The 16,297-nt window shown below is 26.5% G+C and overlaps 2 protein-coding genes across 2 annotated transcripts; both read left to right on the forward strand.

The window, feature by feature from the left end:
* Position 1: 1 nt before the first annotated feature.
* LOC113386752 (GTP cyclohydrolase 1-like) lies at positions 2–7,058 on the forward strand. Its single transcript, XM_026624509.1, is given in 5 exon segments — positions 2–22; positions 24–62; positions 64–95; positions 2,403–2,519; positions 6,802–7,058. Coding segments are annotated over 5 exon segments (339 nt in total). The 3' UTR covers positions 6,932–7,058.
* A 2,724-nt stretch (positions 7,059–9,782) lies between these two features.
* On the forward strand, positions 9,783–12,381 carry LOC113386477 (palmitoyl-protein thioesterase 1-like). The gene is made up of 5 exons (XM_026624257.1): positions 9,783–9,891; positions 10,126–10,366; positions 11,628–11,786; positions 11,872–12,148; positions 12,255–12,381. The coding sequence occupies exons 1-5, from the start codon at positions 9,783–9,785 to the stop codon at positions 12,378–12,380; spliced, it is 912 nt and encodes a 303-aa protein (XP_026480042.1). The 3' UTR covers position 12,381.
* Positions 12,382–16,297: the final 3,916 nt, after the last annotated feature.

The raw sequence follows: 16,297 nt of genomic DNA on the forward strand, positions 1-16,297 counted from the left end.
GATGTGTGAGCACCACTTGGTGCCCCTTTTACGGAAAAGTCTCTATAGGTACCTGTCCCTGCCAAGAAAATTCTGGGACTTAGCAAATTGGCACGGTAAGATAATTAAAAAATAAAAAAAAAATAATGTTGCAATTTTTGGTGAACAAGAAGCACATGTGGCTATTGTTAAGATTATTGAGTTGCTTTGCAGATTATTTTAGGCTTCAAGGAATTACAACACATGCACTATTGCTTGGATTAGTTTTTGCGAATTTTGCACACTTTTTGCACTTTTTGCAATTTGCTTTTTGTGTCACTTCTTGTTCCGACGAGCAATTTAAACACAATTTTGTCTACATGACTGTAAAAAGAATCATAATTTGAAAATGATGATTTATGTTTAATAATAATTTTTGTCAGCATATGATTATATAATATTTCGTAAGTAAGTAAATAGTTTAAAGAAAGTTTGCTCAAATCCTTTAATTTTGTTCAAACCTATACAGATTTTTCCTGAATTCTTTAAATTTCGTAAAATGTTTTGATATCTCTAAATTTCTCTATGAATTTTTTAACGTTTGTCAAACATATCTTCTTATTTTGTCTTTTAATTACTTTTATTCAAAATACTTTTATTCAAAAAAAATATTTTTGTCAAAGTCTCTAAATGTTTGTCCAGACGTTCTTAATTTCATTTGCTTTAAATGCTTAATATTTTGTAATTTTTTTTTAATTTTGTCCACGTTTTTAAATTGTTATCTTCATTCTCTAAAGTTTGTTCACAATTTCTAAATTTTATCTTAATTCTTCAAATTTAGTTCAAAATTTTGAGTTTAATTTAATTTTATTAATTAAATTATTAAATGTCAAAGTTTTTTTTCTCAAATTATTATTTAAATTAGAGTTGATTATATAAATTTTGTCTAATATTTTAATTTTGTCTAAAATCTTTAAATTTTGTCCAAGTTTTTTAAATTTTGTCCGCATTTTTATTTTCATCAGAATTGTTCAAATTTTATATAGTTTCCCTGGATTTTTTTAATTTTTTCCCAGATCTTGAAAACTCCATTAAGCTTTTCTAAATGTTGTCCAAAATTCTCAAGTTTTGTTTAAATTCTTCAAATTTGGCCTCGAAAACTATAAATTTTGCCCAAATTTTTTATATTTTATTTCAGTTTTTTAAATTTTAAACTTCTCTCCAATTTTTGAAAATTCTTCATTGTCTATAATTCGCAATTGAAAAATACATGAAACTCTTTTTACTTCTTTTTCTTTTAGTTTCAGTTTTATTTTTAATTTATTTAACATAATTCTTGTTAAGATTTTTTTGAGTATATGAAAATGGATAAATGTTACTTTAAAAAAGAATTTATTTTTATTAAGGGTTGTTCAATCCTAACACATTTTTTCAATTTTGGGGTCAACAATTGACAAAATACGTACTTCTCTTACTTCAAAATACTATTTATTTTTATTAGGGCTTATCCATTATTTATTTTTATTAGGGCTTATCCATCATCCCTAATATTTTTTGTAATTTTTTTGATCAATTTTATTTATTTTACTTTTCTATGATTAGAATTCTCTTTACTTCAAAAAACTATTTATTTTTATCAATGGTTGACCACCCCTATTTTTATAAATTTTGGGATCAATTTTCTTTCAGTTTTAATTTTATTTAACATGATTTTAGTTAAGATTTTTTTGAGTTTATGAAAATGGTTAAATGTTACTTTAAAAAAAAATTATTTTCATTAAGGGTTGTTCAACTTGTTGTTTTAAATGTTTTCCAAAATTCTTGAGTTTTGTTTTAAATCTTCAAATTTAGCCTCGAAGGTTATAAATTTTGTTCAAATTTTTTATATATTATATCAGTTCTTTAAAATTCACACTTTTTACCAATTCTTGAAAATTCTTCTAAGGATATTAAAATATTGTCCAAAATTCTGCAAATTTGGTCCAAAACTTTAAATTTTGACCAAATTCTTCAAATGCTAGTAGAACTCTAAATTTGTAGAAGTTTTTAAACTTCTTACCAATTGTTTAAAATTCTTCTAATTTTATTAATGCTGTCCAATTTAAATATTGTTTTTTGAATTTTGACCAAATTCTCTAAAAAATTTAAAATTCCTAAATTTTTTACTAAATTATTATTCAAATGTATGTCTTATTATCATAAAAAAATTGGGGTGATTTTCTATAAATTTGCATCGTCCCAGGGGTGTATTCAGTTGATGTTTTCAATACCTTACCTCACCAGCACCACAGCACAATTGCTAATAAGGATTTATGGATTCTAACAACCACCACAACCACCATGGTGTCCTTATGTTGAGTTGCTTGTTATTGTCGTATTGTCTATATAGTATCCTTAGTCATTTGCATTTTATGATGTACATATAGTGTTAACACCCTCTTCAGGATCGTTGAGATCTTCTCGAGGCGGCTGCAGGTGCAGGAGAGGCTCACCAAGCAGATCGCGCTGGCCGTCACGCAGGCGGTGCAGCCTGCAGGAGTGGCGGTCGTAGTCGAAGGAGTGTGAGTAGAAAAAAATAATATATTCATACTTATATATATATATATATATATATATACACCTAAGTCTGTTTTTACACGGTCTTTTTGTACACGGTTTTGATATAACACGGTTTGAAAATTGAAGATTTTTAATTTTTTACGCGATTTTATTCCATTTAGCACGATTTGAAATTTTATGTACTTAATTTTTTTTTGTCAAATTTAATTTTTGCGAAGTATGTTCATATCACAAAAAAGTATTTATGAAAGAAAAAAGTCTGAAACCATCGATAGTATCGATAGTTTGCGAACACTAGCTTAAAGATTTAAGTGAATTCCCCTTTAGCGCGTACAAACAATTTTTACTGGTCAAAGCAAATGTGAATAGCACTCATTTAGGGGAATACCCTGAAAATTTTTGTTTTTCACTAATTTTAATGGGTTTTAGAGATTAGGAACAAATCACCCATTTTTGTATAAGATCAATGTCTTTTTTTACACGTTTTTTTTTTACACGGCTTCTTATGGAACCAATCTGCCGTGTAAAAACAGACTTAGGTGTATATATATATATATATATATATATATATATATATATATATATACTAGCTGACCCGGCAAACATTGTTTTGCTAAGTAAGGTATATTCTTAACAATTTCTAGAAAATCAAAATATTAATACTTTTAGTGTATAAGGATATGTTGTTTGAATGTTATATACATTGAGGTATTATAAAAACAAATAAACCCCATTAGTTTGTCCATATTTTGTCAATACAATCTAACTGGAAGTTTTATACACTTTCTATAGAAAACATGGTATAATCCAATCCAAGTCATTTTTGGTCTTTCGACTTATTGATTACGTTTCAAGTTTTTCAGATTCTTTTTTGATTCAGGATTTTGTGTTTAATTGTAAATAATACCACTGAACTTATACAAAATTTTCAAATTTCTGCGAGGAGAGATAGAAAATGAATTAGGTATTTCTTCTTTAACCTGCTTTTTGAAAAGTTTCGGCAAAATGTCCCCTTGATCGATACCAAATTTAGGTTTTGAATTTAAATAACTTAAATAAAAAATAATATAACCTAGAAAATGTTTTATAAATACTAATGAGTATATAATTATACAAATGAGATCTATCAGAGCATCGTGTTTGAGAAAAATATGCCAAAAAGTGTATTTTTATATTAACATTTCAAAAAAGTTGATATTTAGTTTCTAATAACACTTGCGGCCCGTTTACTAACGTTTCTATATATAAATAAAACTACAAACAAACCTACTTACTACAATTCAATCATAATTAAATAATATTCACGTAAAACATCCTATTAAACGTAATTGAATATCATCTGTCAAAAACGTTTAATACTTCACGCACTAGCCACCGTCCATTGTTTTATTTAAATTACGCTTCTACAAAAAAATGTACAAATTAAAAATGTAAACTTTCCACCCGATTTTGAAATAATCTCACCTTTCCAACAACCTATTGATTAGCTATTGATTAGCACGAATTTTTCAAGACTAAGATTGGCCAAATCGATTCAGCCGTTTTCGAGTTTTACCGGATCATTTTATCGAGAGCTCCATTTTTATATATAAGATATAGTAAAGTCAACCAGAATGCGACATGCATAAGTTTAAAAAAAATAGGTATACGCAATTTTGGACTTGTTGAGTTATTATAAAACTGAAATATATAATTTCATCTGCCAAACTTCTCCTGTTGACTGTATCTTATATTATTTTAATTTTTGGCACATCTCAGCTGCTTTTTGGTAATAATAATGTAGACATTACATTTTTCTTGTATATTATATTTTAGACTCATAATTTCAGCTAAATTCAAATTTCAAGTGAATTGAAATTTCCAGCAGATGACAGTTTAAATGTTTTCAATGTCAAACAATGATAAGTGTTTTTTTTGTAAATTTTACCATTTATTTCTACAATATTACTATATTTTTATAATCGTTTAAATCCTAAAAATTTTCCTTAACTAATTTCAAAATGATTTATCAAAATCCGAAAAATCGTTTAGAAGGAGTATCCTTTCATACATCATAAATAAAATTCTTCTGTACGGATGTAAGTCGAGATACTCCTCCTAAACGGTTATTTGGTTTTTGATAATTCTTTTTGGAGTTTGTCAAAGGAAATTTTTAAGATTTAATTAACGATAAAACAATAGTAATTTTGTAGAATCAATTTAGGGCTTGGTTTGCTCGTCAGTAGAGTTCTTTTTTTGTTCCCAGTTCGAGATTGAATTTGCTCGTCAGTAGAGTTCTTCTTTGCTCAATTCGAAATACAATTTGCTGGTCAGTAGAGTTCCTTTTTTGTGCTAGTAGAGTCCTATTTTTATTTTTGTATCCAGATTTAAATTGTCCTTCCAGCTTTTATTTTCATGTTGACTTTTAGTTTGCTTACCAGTAGAGTTCTTTTTCTATTTTATATTGATATTCACGAGCAAGGTAATCTTTTTCTTTTTATAAATGATAGTCAGTGCGGGTGTATAATTTGATACTCCTCTTAAACGGTTATTCGGATTTTGATAAATCTTTTTGGAGTTTGTCAAAGGAAATAATAAATGCCAAAAAATACAAAAAAATAAAAAACTTATCATTGTAAAATATTTGAACTGTTATCTGATAGAAATGTCCATTCACTTGAAATTTGAATTTAGCTGAAGTTATGAGACTAGATAATATTAGAATATAATATACAAGAAAAATGTAATGTCTACATTATTATTGCTGAAAAGCAGCTGAGATGTGCCAGAAATTAAAATAATTTAAAATACAGTTAACAGTATATGTTTGGCAGATGCAATTATATAATTCAGTTTAATAAATAACTCAACAAGTCCAAAATTGCGTAAACCATTATTTTTTTAAACTTATGCATGTCGCATTCTGGTTGATTTTATTATTTAGAAGTTTGGCAGATGATTTTTTTTTTAATTAATTTGAAAATTTGCTTTATTTGTCTTAAATACATACATTGATTTCTACATAAAGATACAAATTGTATACACCTATTCTGGGAATATCATTATACTATCATAATATAATATTGTTTGCATATATATATATTTGTTTCAATTAGCTTATATAAGTATGAAAAGAGCTATTAAAAACATACTGCCATATTATTTGGCAGATGAAATTATATAATTCAGTCTAATAAATAACGTAACAAGTTTAAAGTTGCCATATTTAGTTAGTTGATCTTAGATTGAATAGTGCACATGTGTACCAGATTTTACAAATTAATTCACCTAAGTTTTGAACATAAACAATAATGTTTATTAAATTATTAGTAAGAAAAATGTACTTTAGAAACTATAATTGCCAAAAAGCAAATAATATATCGTACGAGATTATAAAAATTATAGACTAAATAACTAAAGCAATTATGTTGTGTGGTAAAATCAAGTCTTAACGCAGATACTGTATTATTTTTATCTGAATTTCTTATAAATTTATGCTAAGACCATAAATGAATCACAAGTCCAGGACATCAAATAGGATACTAAAAAGTATAGGATAGGATATTAAAAAATTTGGAATTTTTGAATTGTAGACGTGGGTACAGGATGTCTGTCGGGTCATCTAGTATATATATATATATATATATATATATATATATATACGTGGTCTGTTCAAAAAGTACCCGGAATTTTCGTATATAAATATAAAATATTTATTTATTCGTCTACATTAATGTGGTCCCCTTCAAAGTAGTCCCCCCCAGATATAATACACTTATGCCAGCGTTTTTTCCAATTTTCGAAGCACCCTTGATATTCACTTTTTGATATGTCCTTGAGCACTCTCAGCGATTTTCTTCAATCGAGGAAAACCGCCGTCCTTTCATGGGTCCCTTCAACTTTGGGAATAGGAAAAAGTCACACGGAGCCATATCTGGTGAATTTTTGCACTTTGCAACACTTTATTTCATTTTTTACGCAAAATTTAATACAAATTCTTTGACTTTTCAATTCTTCCATTGTAAAAATCGCCGAGCTCAGAAAAACACGTCGAACCTTTAGCGACTACCACAGACAAAGTAAACAGTGAATATAGCTGAAAATTTCATCATACTTTAGGGGCATGTATACCAACACAATAAAAAAAAATTTTGACAATCAGACACTCCAGACCCGCGAAATTTAATTATTAGTAATTCCGGGTACTTTTTGAACAGACCACGTATATATTATATATATAATATATATTATATATAATATATATATATATATGACTCTGTTATAATTCCATTATCTTTTATCTAGGCACATGTGCATGGTGATGAGAGGAGTTCAGAAAATCAACAGCAAAACAGTAACATCAACAATGTTGGGAGTCTTCAGAGACGATCCAAAGACCCGAGAGGAATTTTTGAATCTCGTACATTCCAAGTAATTATAGTTTCACTAAAAAATCAGAGCATGAGACAGAATGAAATTTATAGTATTCGATGCAAACTTGTGTTCTAAACGAATGAATTTTGCAGTTAAATGTAAGTAAGCGGTTCAAGTCTTTGGAAGATGTTGAAGTCCGAGATGTCTTTTTATTAATATTTATACTAAAACGTGGTAATAATTTTATTCATGAGGTAAAGGTAATAGTAATATGTGTATATATATATATATATATATATATATATATATATATATATATATATATATATATATATATATATATATATATGTATATATATATATATTTATATATATATATATATATATATATAAATCTCGTGTCACGATGTTGGTTCGCGATGGACGCCCAAACTACTGAACCGATTTTAAATTTTATTGGCTTATCGTGTGCATATATATCCAACTTAGGTTATAGGAAATTTTGAAAAGTAAATTTGAAATATAAATATATAATTTTTATAAATTTCTAAAAATTTTGACAGAAAATGACCAAAAAAAAACAAAACACTAAAATGACAAATGTCAAAATTTAAGGAAATTTCGATATATAATTTTTGAAAACAAAATTTGACATTTCAAAAAATACAATTCAAAAACATGTACATATATAGAAATATCCAACATTTAAATCCAAATTTGATGAAATGCTATATTCAAAATCACTGTTTATAGTTTTAAATCTAATTAAAAATCAATGCTTAAAAATTTGAATAAATGTTGACATATAAAAAAATTAAATGTCATTTGTCTATGAAAATAATTATATAAATTACGATTTAGATTTAATTGATTAGTTTACCAAATTATTTCGGAAACCAAAACTTCATCAAAACATTATAAATCAGAGATCACAATAAAAAAGCGACATATTGAATTTAAAATTAATCATAAACAAAATTTTGACATTTCACAAAAAAATGTTTAACGACTTACTTCAATAAGAAGCAAATAAATTAATTATTCCAAGTTATGGTATAGGCAATATTGCCAAGCAAATCATAGATACAAAACATTATTGCAAAATAAATATTATCATATTATATTAATTTTGGACCAAAAAGGAAATATTTTGACATTTATAAATTTAGTGCATATTGGATGTATGAAATTGACATTCACTATTTTTCAATTAAATGCAAATGTAAAAAAATCAAATATTTATATAAAAAATTGTATATTTAGATAAAGATACTGCGTTGATTTAGACTAAAATTTAATTTATTCTTTAATTAAAAAAAATTGACATAAACAAAATTAAAATAAACAAAATACTATGATGCGAGTGAATTAATTTTTGAAGTATGAAATGTCAAATAATTTCGAAAATTATAACATGTTTTTAACTATTTGTCAAAGAATCAGAGTCCAAATCTATTAAATATTTGATTTTTGGCACTTTTATTAATTTTTTATCAATTTAGGCATATTTTTTATGGCAAAACAACGTTTGCCGGGTTAGCTAGTATATATATATATATATATATATATATATATATATACTGTACATAATAAATTTGTGTCCTTTATCCTTATGAATAAAATTGTTCCACGAAACAAACATACACATGATGGGAACAAAAGTAGATATTTAAAATTTAAAACAAATTTTTTATGACAAAAAAATCGTTAGGATTTAGTTTAGAATTTAAGTAAATTAATTTATTTTTCTTGATTTTATACTAAAATAAAGTTTAACGAGTACTTAATTTTAACAAGACACATGGATGAAATTTAGGTTAATGGGTATGCTGCAATTTTAATAAAAAAAATACATTTATGTATGTATTAGGTTCGTCTTTAGTATGTACATTTTTGAATTTCTTGCTCCCAAGGGCTCAAATGCTTCTAAAATAATAAAAAAAATTCTCTGAAAGTTTTAGCTCTTAATATTAACATTTAGACAATCCGCAATTCAATTAAAAGTTTTGTATATTTATTATTAACATTGCGGACTATCTAAATGTTAATATTAAGAGCTAAAACTTTCAGAGGATTTTTATTTTATTAATTTAAAAGCGTTTGAGCCCTTGGGAGCAAAGAAATTCGATAATGTCCATATTAAGGACCACCATAATATATATGCAAATTAGCTTTTCTAAAATATATATATACAAATGATTGTTGTTAATAAAAATGTTATTGTCTATGCAATAAATGAAAAGATATATATTTTAATGTTAAGATAATATTAAAGTTTTGATGATAAATTTATCTGTGTTATACTATGGAAATGTAACAATCAATAATTTATAAGATTTATGTATGTATATATATATATATATATATATATATATATATATATGTATATAATAATTAGCATATAAGAATTTATTTATATTTATTTTCAAATTAATAATGTGTTCTTCTATCATGTGATTCCTTCATAATTTCTATCTTCTTGCCTTACGAATTAATTAATTAAATTAATCAAATTAGAGATTCAAATAAGTTCTTGACAATCTGTAACTTAATAATACATTGTTAATATATAATATACAATAATTGTTACTCCATATATATTTATATATATAACTGACCAATAATTGTTGAAACGGTTATGAGATACTAAATAATGTTCCAAATAAAATGTGTTATTAAAGTTGATGAATAAAACTTTTAATTTTATAATGGGATATATAAATATATATATATATATATATATATATATATAATATATATATATATATATATATTGTTGTTTATCAATTTATGTATTTCATTTATCATCTTTTGAATTTGAATTTTGCGCGAAAGGTTAAATGTCAAAGTTCACGTCGATCCGCCATTGACAGTGAATAAAACATTTCTGCAAAAATATTATTTGTGCAAAAATGAAGTCATTATTAGTGTTATTAATAATTGTGAAAGCTTGTGCGGCAAATAATGTGTTAATTACATCTAATTCTGAAATAAAACCTATTGTCATTTGGCATGGAATGGGTAAGATGATTAAATCAAATTTTTTTTAGGTTATGTTGTAAAATATTTATAAAACTTTGTGTATTTTATATTTTGTTGTAAAAGAATGTTACAAATAGTTTTATTTAATGTCTATTAGTATGATACGGTATATATTTATATTATATGAGATTAGATGACGGCAATTGAAAAGATTGTCTATATGTTGTGATAATGGTTTTTAATGTATATATATATATTATCTTTTTCCCCTAGGGGATAGTTGTTGTTTTCCCTTCAGCATAGGAGGTTTTTCAAAACGACTCCAAGAGAAACTCTTGCCCGGTGTTTACATCCATTCGATAAGAATAGGAAATAATGAATTCGAAGATGTTGAAAATGGTTTTTTCATGTCTCCGAACAAGCAAGTCAGATTGGCGTGTGAAGCTATACAGAATGATCCACGACTACAAGATGGTTATAACGCTTTAGGCTTTTCTCAGGGGGGACAATTTTTGTAAGTAAACAGTAAATGACTTAGATATTGAGATAATTAATTGTAGAAGATTGATATTAGAAAAGTAGAAAATGGTGGATTTTTTATATAAAATGAATAAAATTGTGGAAAAAATAATGTACAGAAGTATCGCAACATAATTAAAATGAAAATGATAAAAATAAATAAGTGGATTATATAACAAAATATTAGAAATGTTAACAAATTAGAAAATTTTTGAAAGTTTACCTGTATGATTGATTATAGTCTAACACCTTTTCACTAAAAACGATTTTATCAAAAAAAGTGATTTTATAAATTTCTTTTCAATCAAAGAAACAAAATTTGTAATTATTTTAAGATATGTCTTATTTAGTTTGTTATGTGAGACAAAAAGTATTGTTTCCTCGAAGTTACGATTTTTGATGTTTTAGTTTTCTTGTCAGTAGAGTCCCTTATTCCTTTAAATTTTCTTATCGCCAGTAGAGTCCCTTTTTGCGTTGAATTATAATTTGATTGCCAGTAGAGTTCCTACTTCTCTTAATATCGTCAATAGGATCTTTTTTTTGTTTTAAGGGTCAGTAGAGTCCCTTTTGTCGCTCCCATTAAGATTTAGTTTGCTCGTTAATAGAGTCCTTTTTTAATTTGATGGCCAGTAAAGCTTTTTTTTAAATTTTATTTTTGGCTTTGCTCGTCAGTAGAGTCCCTTTTTTCGTTAATTTTTAACTTTGATCATCAGTAGAGTCCCTTTTTTTTTTCAATGTTAATTTTGATCGTCAGTAGAGTCCCTTTTTTCTTTCAATTTTACTTTTGCTCGTCAGTAGAGTTCTTTTTTTATTTTATTTTTAGCTTTGATCGTCAGTAGAGTCTCTTTTTACATTAACTTCTAATTTGCTCCTCAGTAGAGTTTTTCTTTACATTTAAATTTACTCGAAAATACTTCTTTTTTCTTTCAATTTTTTGTGTTGCTCATCAGTAGAGTCTCATTTTAATTTTTTTTTGTTTTGCTCATCAGTAGAGTCCCTTATTAATTTTATTTAAATTTTGATCGTTAGTAGAGTTTTTTTTCCGTTAATTTTTAATTGGATCGTCAGTAAAGTCCCTTTCTTTTAAATATGATTACTCTTTTTTCCAATTTTCTGGTTGCTCGTCAGTAGAGTCCCTCTTTATTTTATTTTTAATTTTAGTTTTGCTTGTCAGTAGAGTCCTTTTTTCCGTTAATTTTAAATTTGATCGTTAGAAGAGTCCTTCTGACTTTCATAGTGATTTATTTGTATTTTAGGCGAGCCTTAGCTCAGAGATGTAACGGACCACAAATGTACAATCTTATAACTTTGGGTGCTCAACATCAAGGTGTCTTTGGGGCACCCTATTGTCCGGCAGTTCATCACAGTAGTTGCGAGTATTTTAGAAAATTGTTGACTCAAACTGCTTATATAAGGTATATAATAAATACATATATATATATATATATATATATATATATAAATATATATATATATATATTTATCTATCCTTTCCCCCAGGTGGGTCCAAAAGTCTTTAACCCAAGCAACTTACTGGCACGATCCTCTAAATGAAGACAAATATAAAAACAGCAGTATATTCTTAGCCGATATTAACAATGAACGTGACTACAATGTTGACTATGTAACAAAATTGTCCTCGTTGAATAAATTTGTGATGGTTAAATTCAATTTCGACACGATGGTGCAACCGATTGCTTCAGAATGGTTTGGGTTCTATAAGAGCGGTCAGGATGTTGAGATTGAGGACTTGCATAATAGTAATATTTATTTAGAGGTAACAGAAATAGTAATAGGAACTAGATGAAAATTCTATATATATTATATATTTTATCTTACCAATTCTAATACCAACCTATGTTTACACCTTTCTTCTATTTTAGGACAAGTTGGGATTAAAACAAATGGACGAGGATGGTAAATTGTACTTTTTGGATGTAAATGGAGATCACTTGAGATTTACTGAGGAATGGTTTATTGAAAATATCATTTCCTTCTTAAAGGAATAGTTTATGTAATTATACATATAATTATTAGACTGAATATTTTCGGAGCATCAAATTTTGTGATCAATTTTTTTCTTAGGATATAAGGTGCAAGATGTTTTTATTTATTTATACATACATACAAACATATATATATATATATATATATATATATATATATATATATATATATAATTATATATTTTGTGAATGCTTAGGATAGAATACAATGTATGAGTGAATTATATTAATATATATTATAATGATTAAAAGGAGTGTATGGTGTTATATTTTATTTTGAGTTGTGTTGTATTGTTTATGCGAAAATTACAATAATTGTTTTGATAATGATTTTTATATCTCTTGGTGAAAGTCCCAAATTTCTATTTTTGTGGTCTTAACTTTTAATAATCATTATTTCTCCAACAAATATAATTGATAAATTTTCTAAGTTTTGGAGTTCTATTTTTATTATTAAATTCATTGATAATTTTATGAAATTTAATACCTTGACCATTGAAATTTATCAATTAAAATGCATCTGTTTATCTTTGACTAGTAGACGCCCACTTTTTGAAGCAGTTGTGGACCACACGTTTTTTTGAATAGTAATATATATATATATATATATATATATATATATTCTGTAATATAAAAAAGTTAATAGTTTTATGTACCATATTAAGAGATCAATTCTGCGATAACATAGCGTTGTTATGGCTGTGAAAATGTTTATCTATTTGCCGCGCGTTCAGGCGTATTTTACACATAAAACCGTATGTAACTAGTTGGTATTGGTATTTTGTCTTGAGGCAAGTTACATGAACTTTCCGATATGTATAAATAATCGACTTAATCAATAAAAAATAAATTAATTTTTGAGTGATTAAAAGTATTCCGAGTGGATTTATTACACATAATTGAAAACGAACGAACACGTTAACTCTCGGAGTATTTTCTAAAAGCAAATTTTCAAAAATCAGTTATTTTTATAATTAAACCAATTTCCGTAGGACTTTGATGGTTTAGTATGTTCATTAAGACCAAGTACTAAGTAAATAGTCTAATTTTAATTTTAACCTTAAAATAATCCACTCATTTTCTCAAATTTGGATGAACTTTTACAATTCAACTACTTGTCGTAAGGCCGTAATATTTCAGTAAGTTCTATAAGACCATGATATCGTCAAAAAAAGTTCCATAAAAATTGGCTTAAATTTTTTTCAACAGTTAATTACAAGAAAACGTCTCGGTAGATTTTCATCTAAAACTAATGATTATCATTCCCAACTAATATCTTTCGAACAGTTTTTGATTTTTAAAATCGATTCGGTAGTAAGAGCTTAAATGTGGACGAAAAGTTTAACACTTTTTCGCAAATTACAATGAAACGGTTCGGCCGATCGTCGTACAAAACAGACAAACGATAGTCCTCATCGAGATACATCAAATGGCTTTTAAATTTTTGAAATCGGTTAAGGCGTTTTTGAGAAAACGTCGATTTACGGCAAAAATCTGTTATCATAAGATTATTCCTTGCTTGTTTATATGTAAAATACGCCTGATCGCACAGCAAATAGATAGACATTTTCAATGTTTTTGGTTAACGCTATGTTATCGACTATGTTACCGCAGAATTGACTTCTAAATTAATTAGTAATAAATCATCCAAGTATTATTTACAATTTTAGATTTTAAATACTAAAGCCACTTGGGTTTTTTAAAAATTTTTATCTCTACCTTGTCCACCACTGCTTTCAATTTCTATTGATAACTTTTCTGGGCGTCAATTTCCATACATATTTTTAATCAGTTCTTCATTGCTTTCAGAATCGATCACAAGTTACTTTCTAATTAATTTTAATTTTTACATATAAAAATTAGAAAAAGATTAAATTTTATAAAAATGTGTTTATTTATATAATGAGTATTAATTAAACTTAGTCTCATAATTATTAATTATGGATAAATTTCTAATTATAGTTTAAGTTGGACGTTAATTTTTATTAGCTTTCAAAAATATGTGCTGTGCGATTTATACGGAAACCAGTGAGTACATAGCATATAGCTAGAATATATATATATATATATATATATATACAGGGCCGGATTTAGAAATTTGGCGCCCCGGGGCAGTGACAAAAATGCCGCCCCATCCTTGAAATTTTACGAACTTTCGAACTTTTTTTTAAAGCAATCGCGCTGCTTCAGCTGCTAGGGTCAAATTATAGACGCGCGTAAGCGCCAAGTCGCAATCTAACGGATAAGCAATGTTACATAACTTATATAAATGTAAACAAAATGTATACTTATTATTATAATATTTTAAAATATCTGATAATTTAATGTGCATATGTCTTATGATCACTTTTGCCCGCCAAATGTTTCTTTTTCAATTTTTTTATTGGATCATCGAAACCGCTAAACCTGCCCCCCACAAATTTAAGCAGTTATTTATTCTGTAAATTTTTTTGAATATTATTGGACGCGTTTTGTCTCAAAAACTGAATTATCATTTTTGGCATTTAGGCCCGTATCTTCAAAACAGTTGGACCTGCCTTGACCAATAACTAATCAACACGTCTCCTTATCAATAGAAATTGAATCATAAATCGGTTGATCCGTGTTCTTGAAATCGACTTAAATAATCAAAAAATATTAGATTTGTATTGATGGGGAGACGCGCTGATTAGCTTTTGGTTCAGGCAGTTACGAAAAATGGTAATTGAGTTTCGATATTTCTTCTCTTTTTTGCAAAAAGTTCATAATTTTCGAAAAATTTCAAAATACAAAAAATGTGTTTTAGAAGTCTTCTTTTTATATTTCAATAAAATTTAAAGCTCTTATAAAATGTAATTTTTAGTACGGGATGTTTCAGTAATTTGTCTTAAGGCACAATGCCATAAGTCACTAGTTTAAATTTTTTTTTCGACGCTTAAGCTTGGAAGTGCACAAATACGTTATTTTAAGAGGGCTCGAGAACTGACGAACATATTTTTCTTAAACTTTCAGCATATTTACGGATCTTTATATTAGCTAAATTGCCAAATTGACAATTATCAACCAATTTGATAATTTACGTTCGGAGAGGGAGGCAAGGCAAATAATAATTTTAGTTATCGTTTATTTCAACCCAAATTTTGCATTGCAATCGTATTATGTTTTGTTAATTATATTTCATGAAATAAAAAATGTTGTTAAAAAAGTTGATTATATTGTATAGAATTTTTTTCTCACTATCCAAATTTTGCCGCCCCCCAAAATTTGCCGCCCTGGGCAGTAGCCCCGATTGCCCCTACTGTAAATCCAGCACTGTATATATATATATATATATATATATATATTACTTGTAATTAAATATATTTGTGCATTTAAAATGATTTTTGCTAATTTAAAAATAAACTCACTCAGTCAATGATGAAGATGTACAATTTTCTTGCTTTACTTTTTTACATTTAATTCTATTTATATATATTGCATATATATGAGTTAAAATGCTTTTTAAGTATAAGCTACAAAAATATTTTTTTTTTTTTCTTTTAGTCCGAAAATAAGAACAGAAATGGAAATTTATTAATTGTTTCTGCAGAATCAAAAAACATAACATTTCACACTGTCGGAAATGGAGCTGTAAATTTGAATAATATAATATAATAACTGTTATAGATAAGGTAAGTCGGATAAATTAATTATTTTATATTTAACCCTTTTGCTATGACGTCGTCTATGGGCGACAATCACATGACTATCTGTGTGTACGAGTGTCGCCTATAGAAGATATTTGCATATATATACATACACATATATATATATATATATATATATATATATATATATATATATTTTTGTTATAAACAAAATGCTCTAATTTGATACATACCAAAAATTCAAATTTATAAACAATCAGAACGTGAACAACTTCATAACATAAGTATATTGTT

This window comes from Ctenocephalides felis, unplaced genomic scaffold, assembly GCF_003426905.1.
Source record: "Ctenocephalides felis isolate EL2017-DRISC unplaced genomic scaffold, ASM342690v1 CF-g0.4_SCAFFOLD_03571, whole genome shotgun sequence".
Taxonomy (NCBI): domain Eukaryota; kingdom Metazoa; phylum Arthropoda; class Insecta; order Siphonaptera; family Pulicidae; genus Ctenocephalides; species Ctenocephalides felis.

What these genes read in the sequence shown, in the direction of transcription:
- LOC113386477 (XM_026624257.1), top strand. Translation starts at nt 9,783, where the DNA reads ATGAAGTCATTATTAGTGTTATTAATAATTGTGAAAGCTTGTGCGGCA. An exon ending in TCTCAGGGGGGACAATTTTT is followed by an intron (nt 10,367 to 11,627) that starts GTAAGTAAACAG and finishes TTTGTATTTTAG; the next exon opens with GCGAGCCTTAGCTCAGAGAT. An exon ending in ACTCAAACTGCTTATATAAG is followed by an intron (nt 11,787 to 11,871) that starts GTATATAATAAA and finishes CCTTTCCCCCAG; the next exon opens with GTGGGTCCAAAAGTCTTTAA.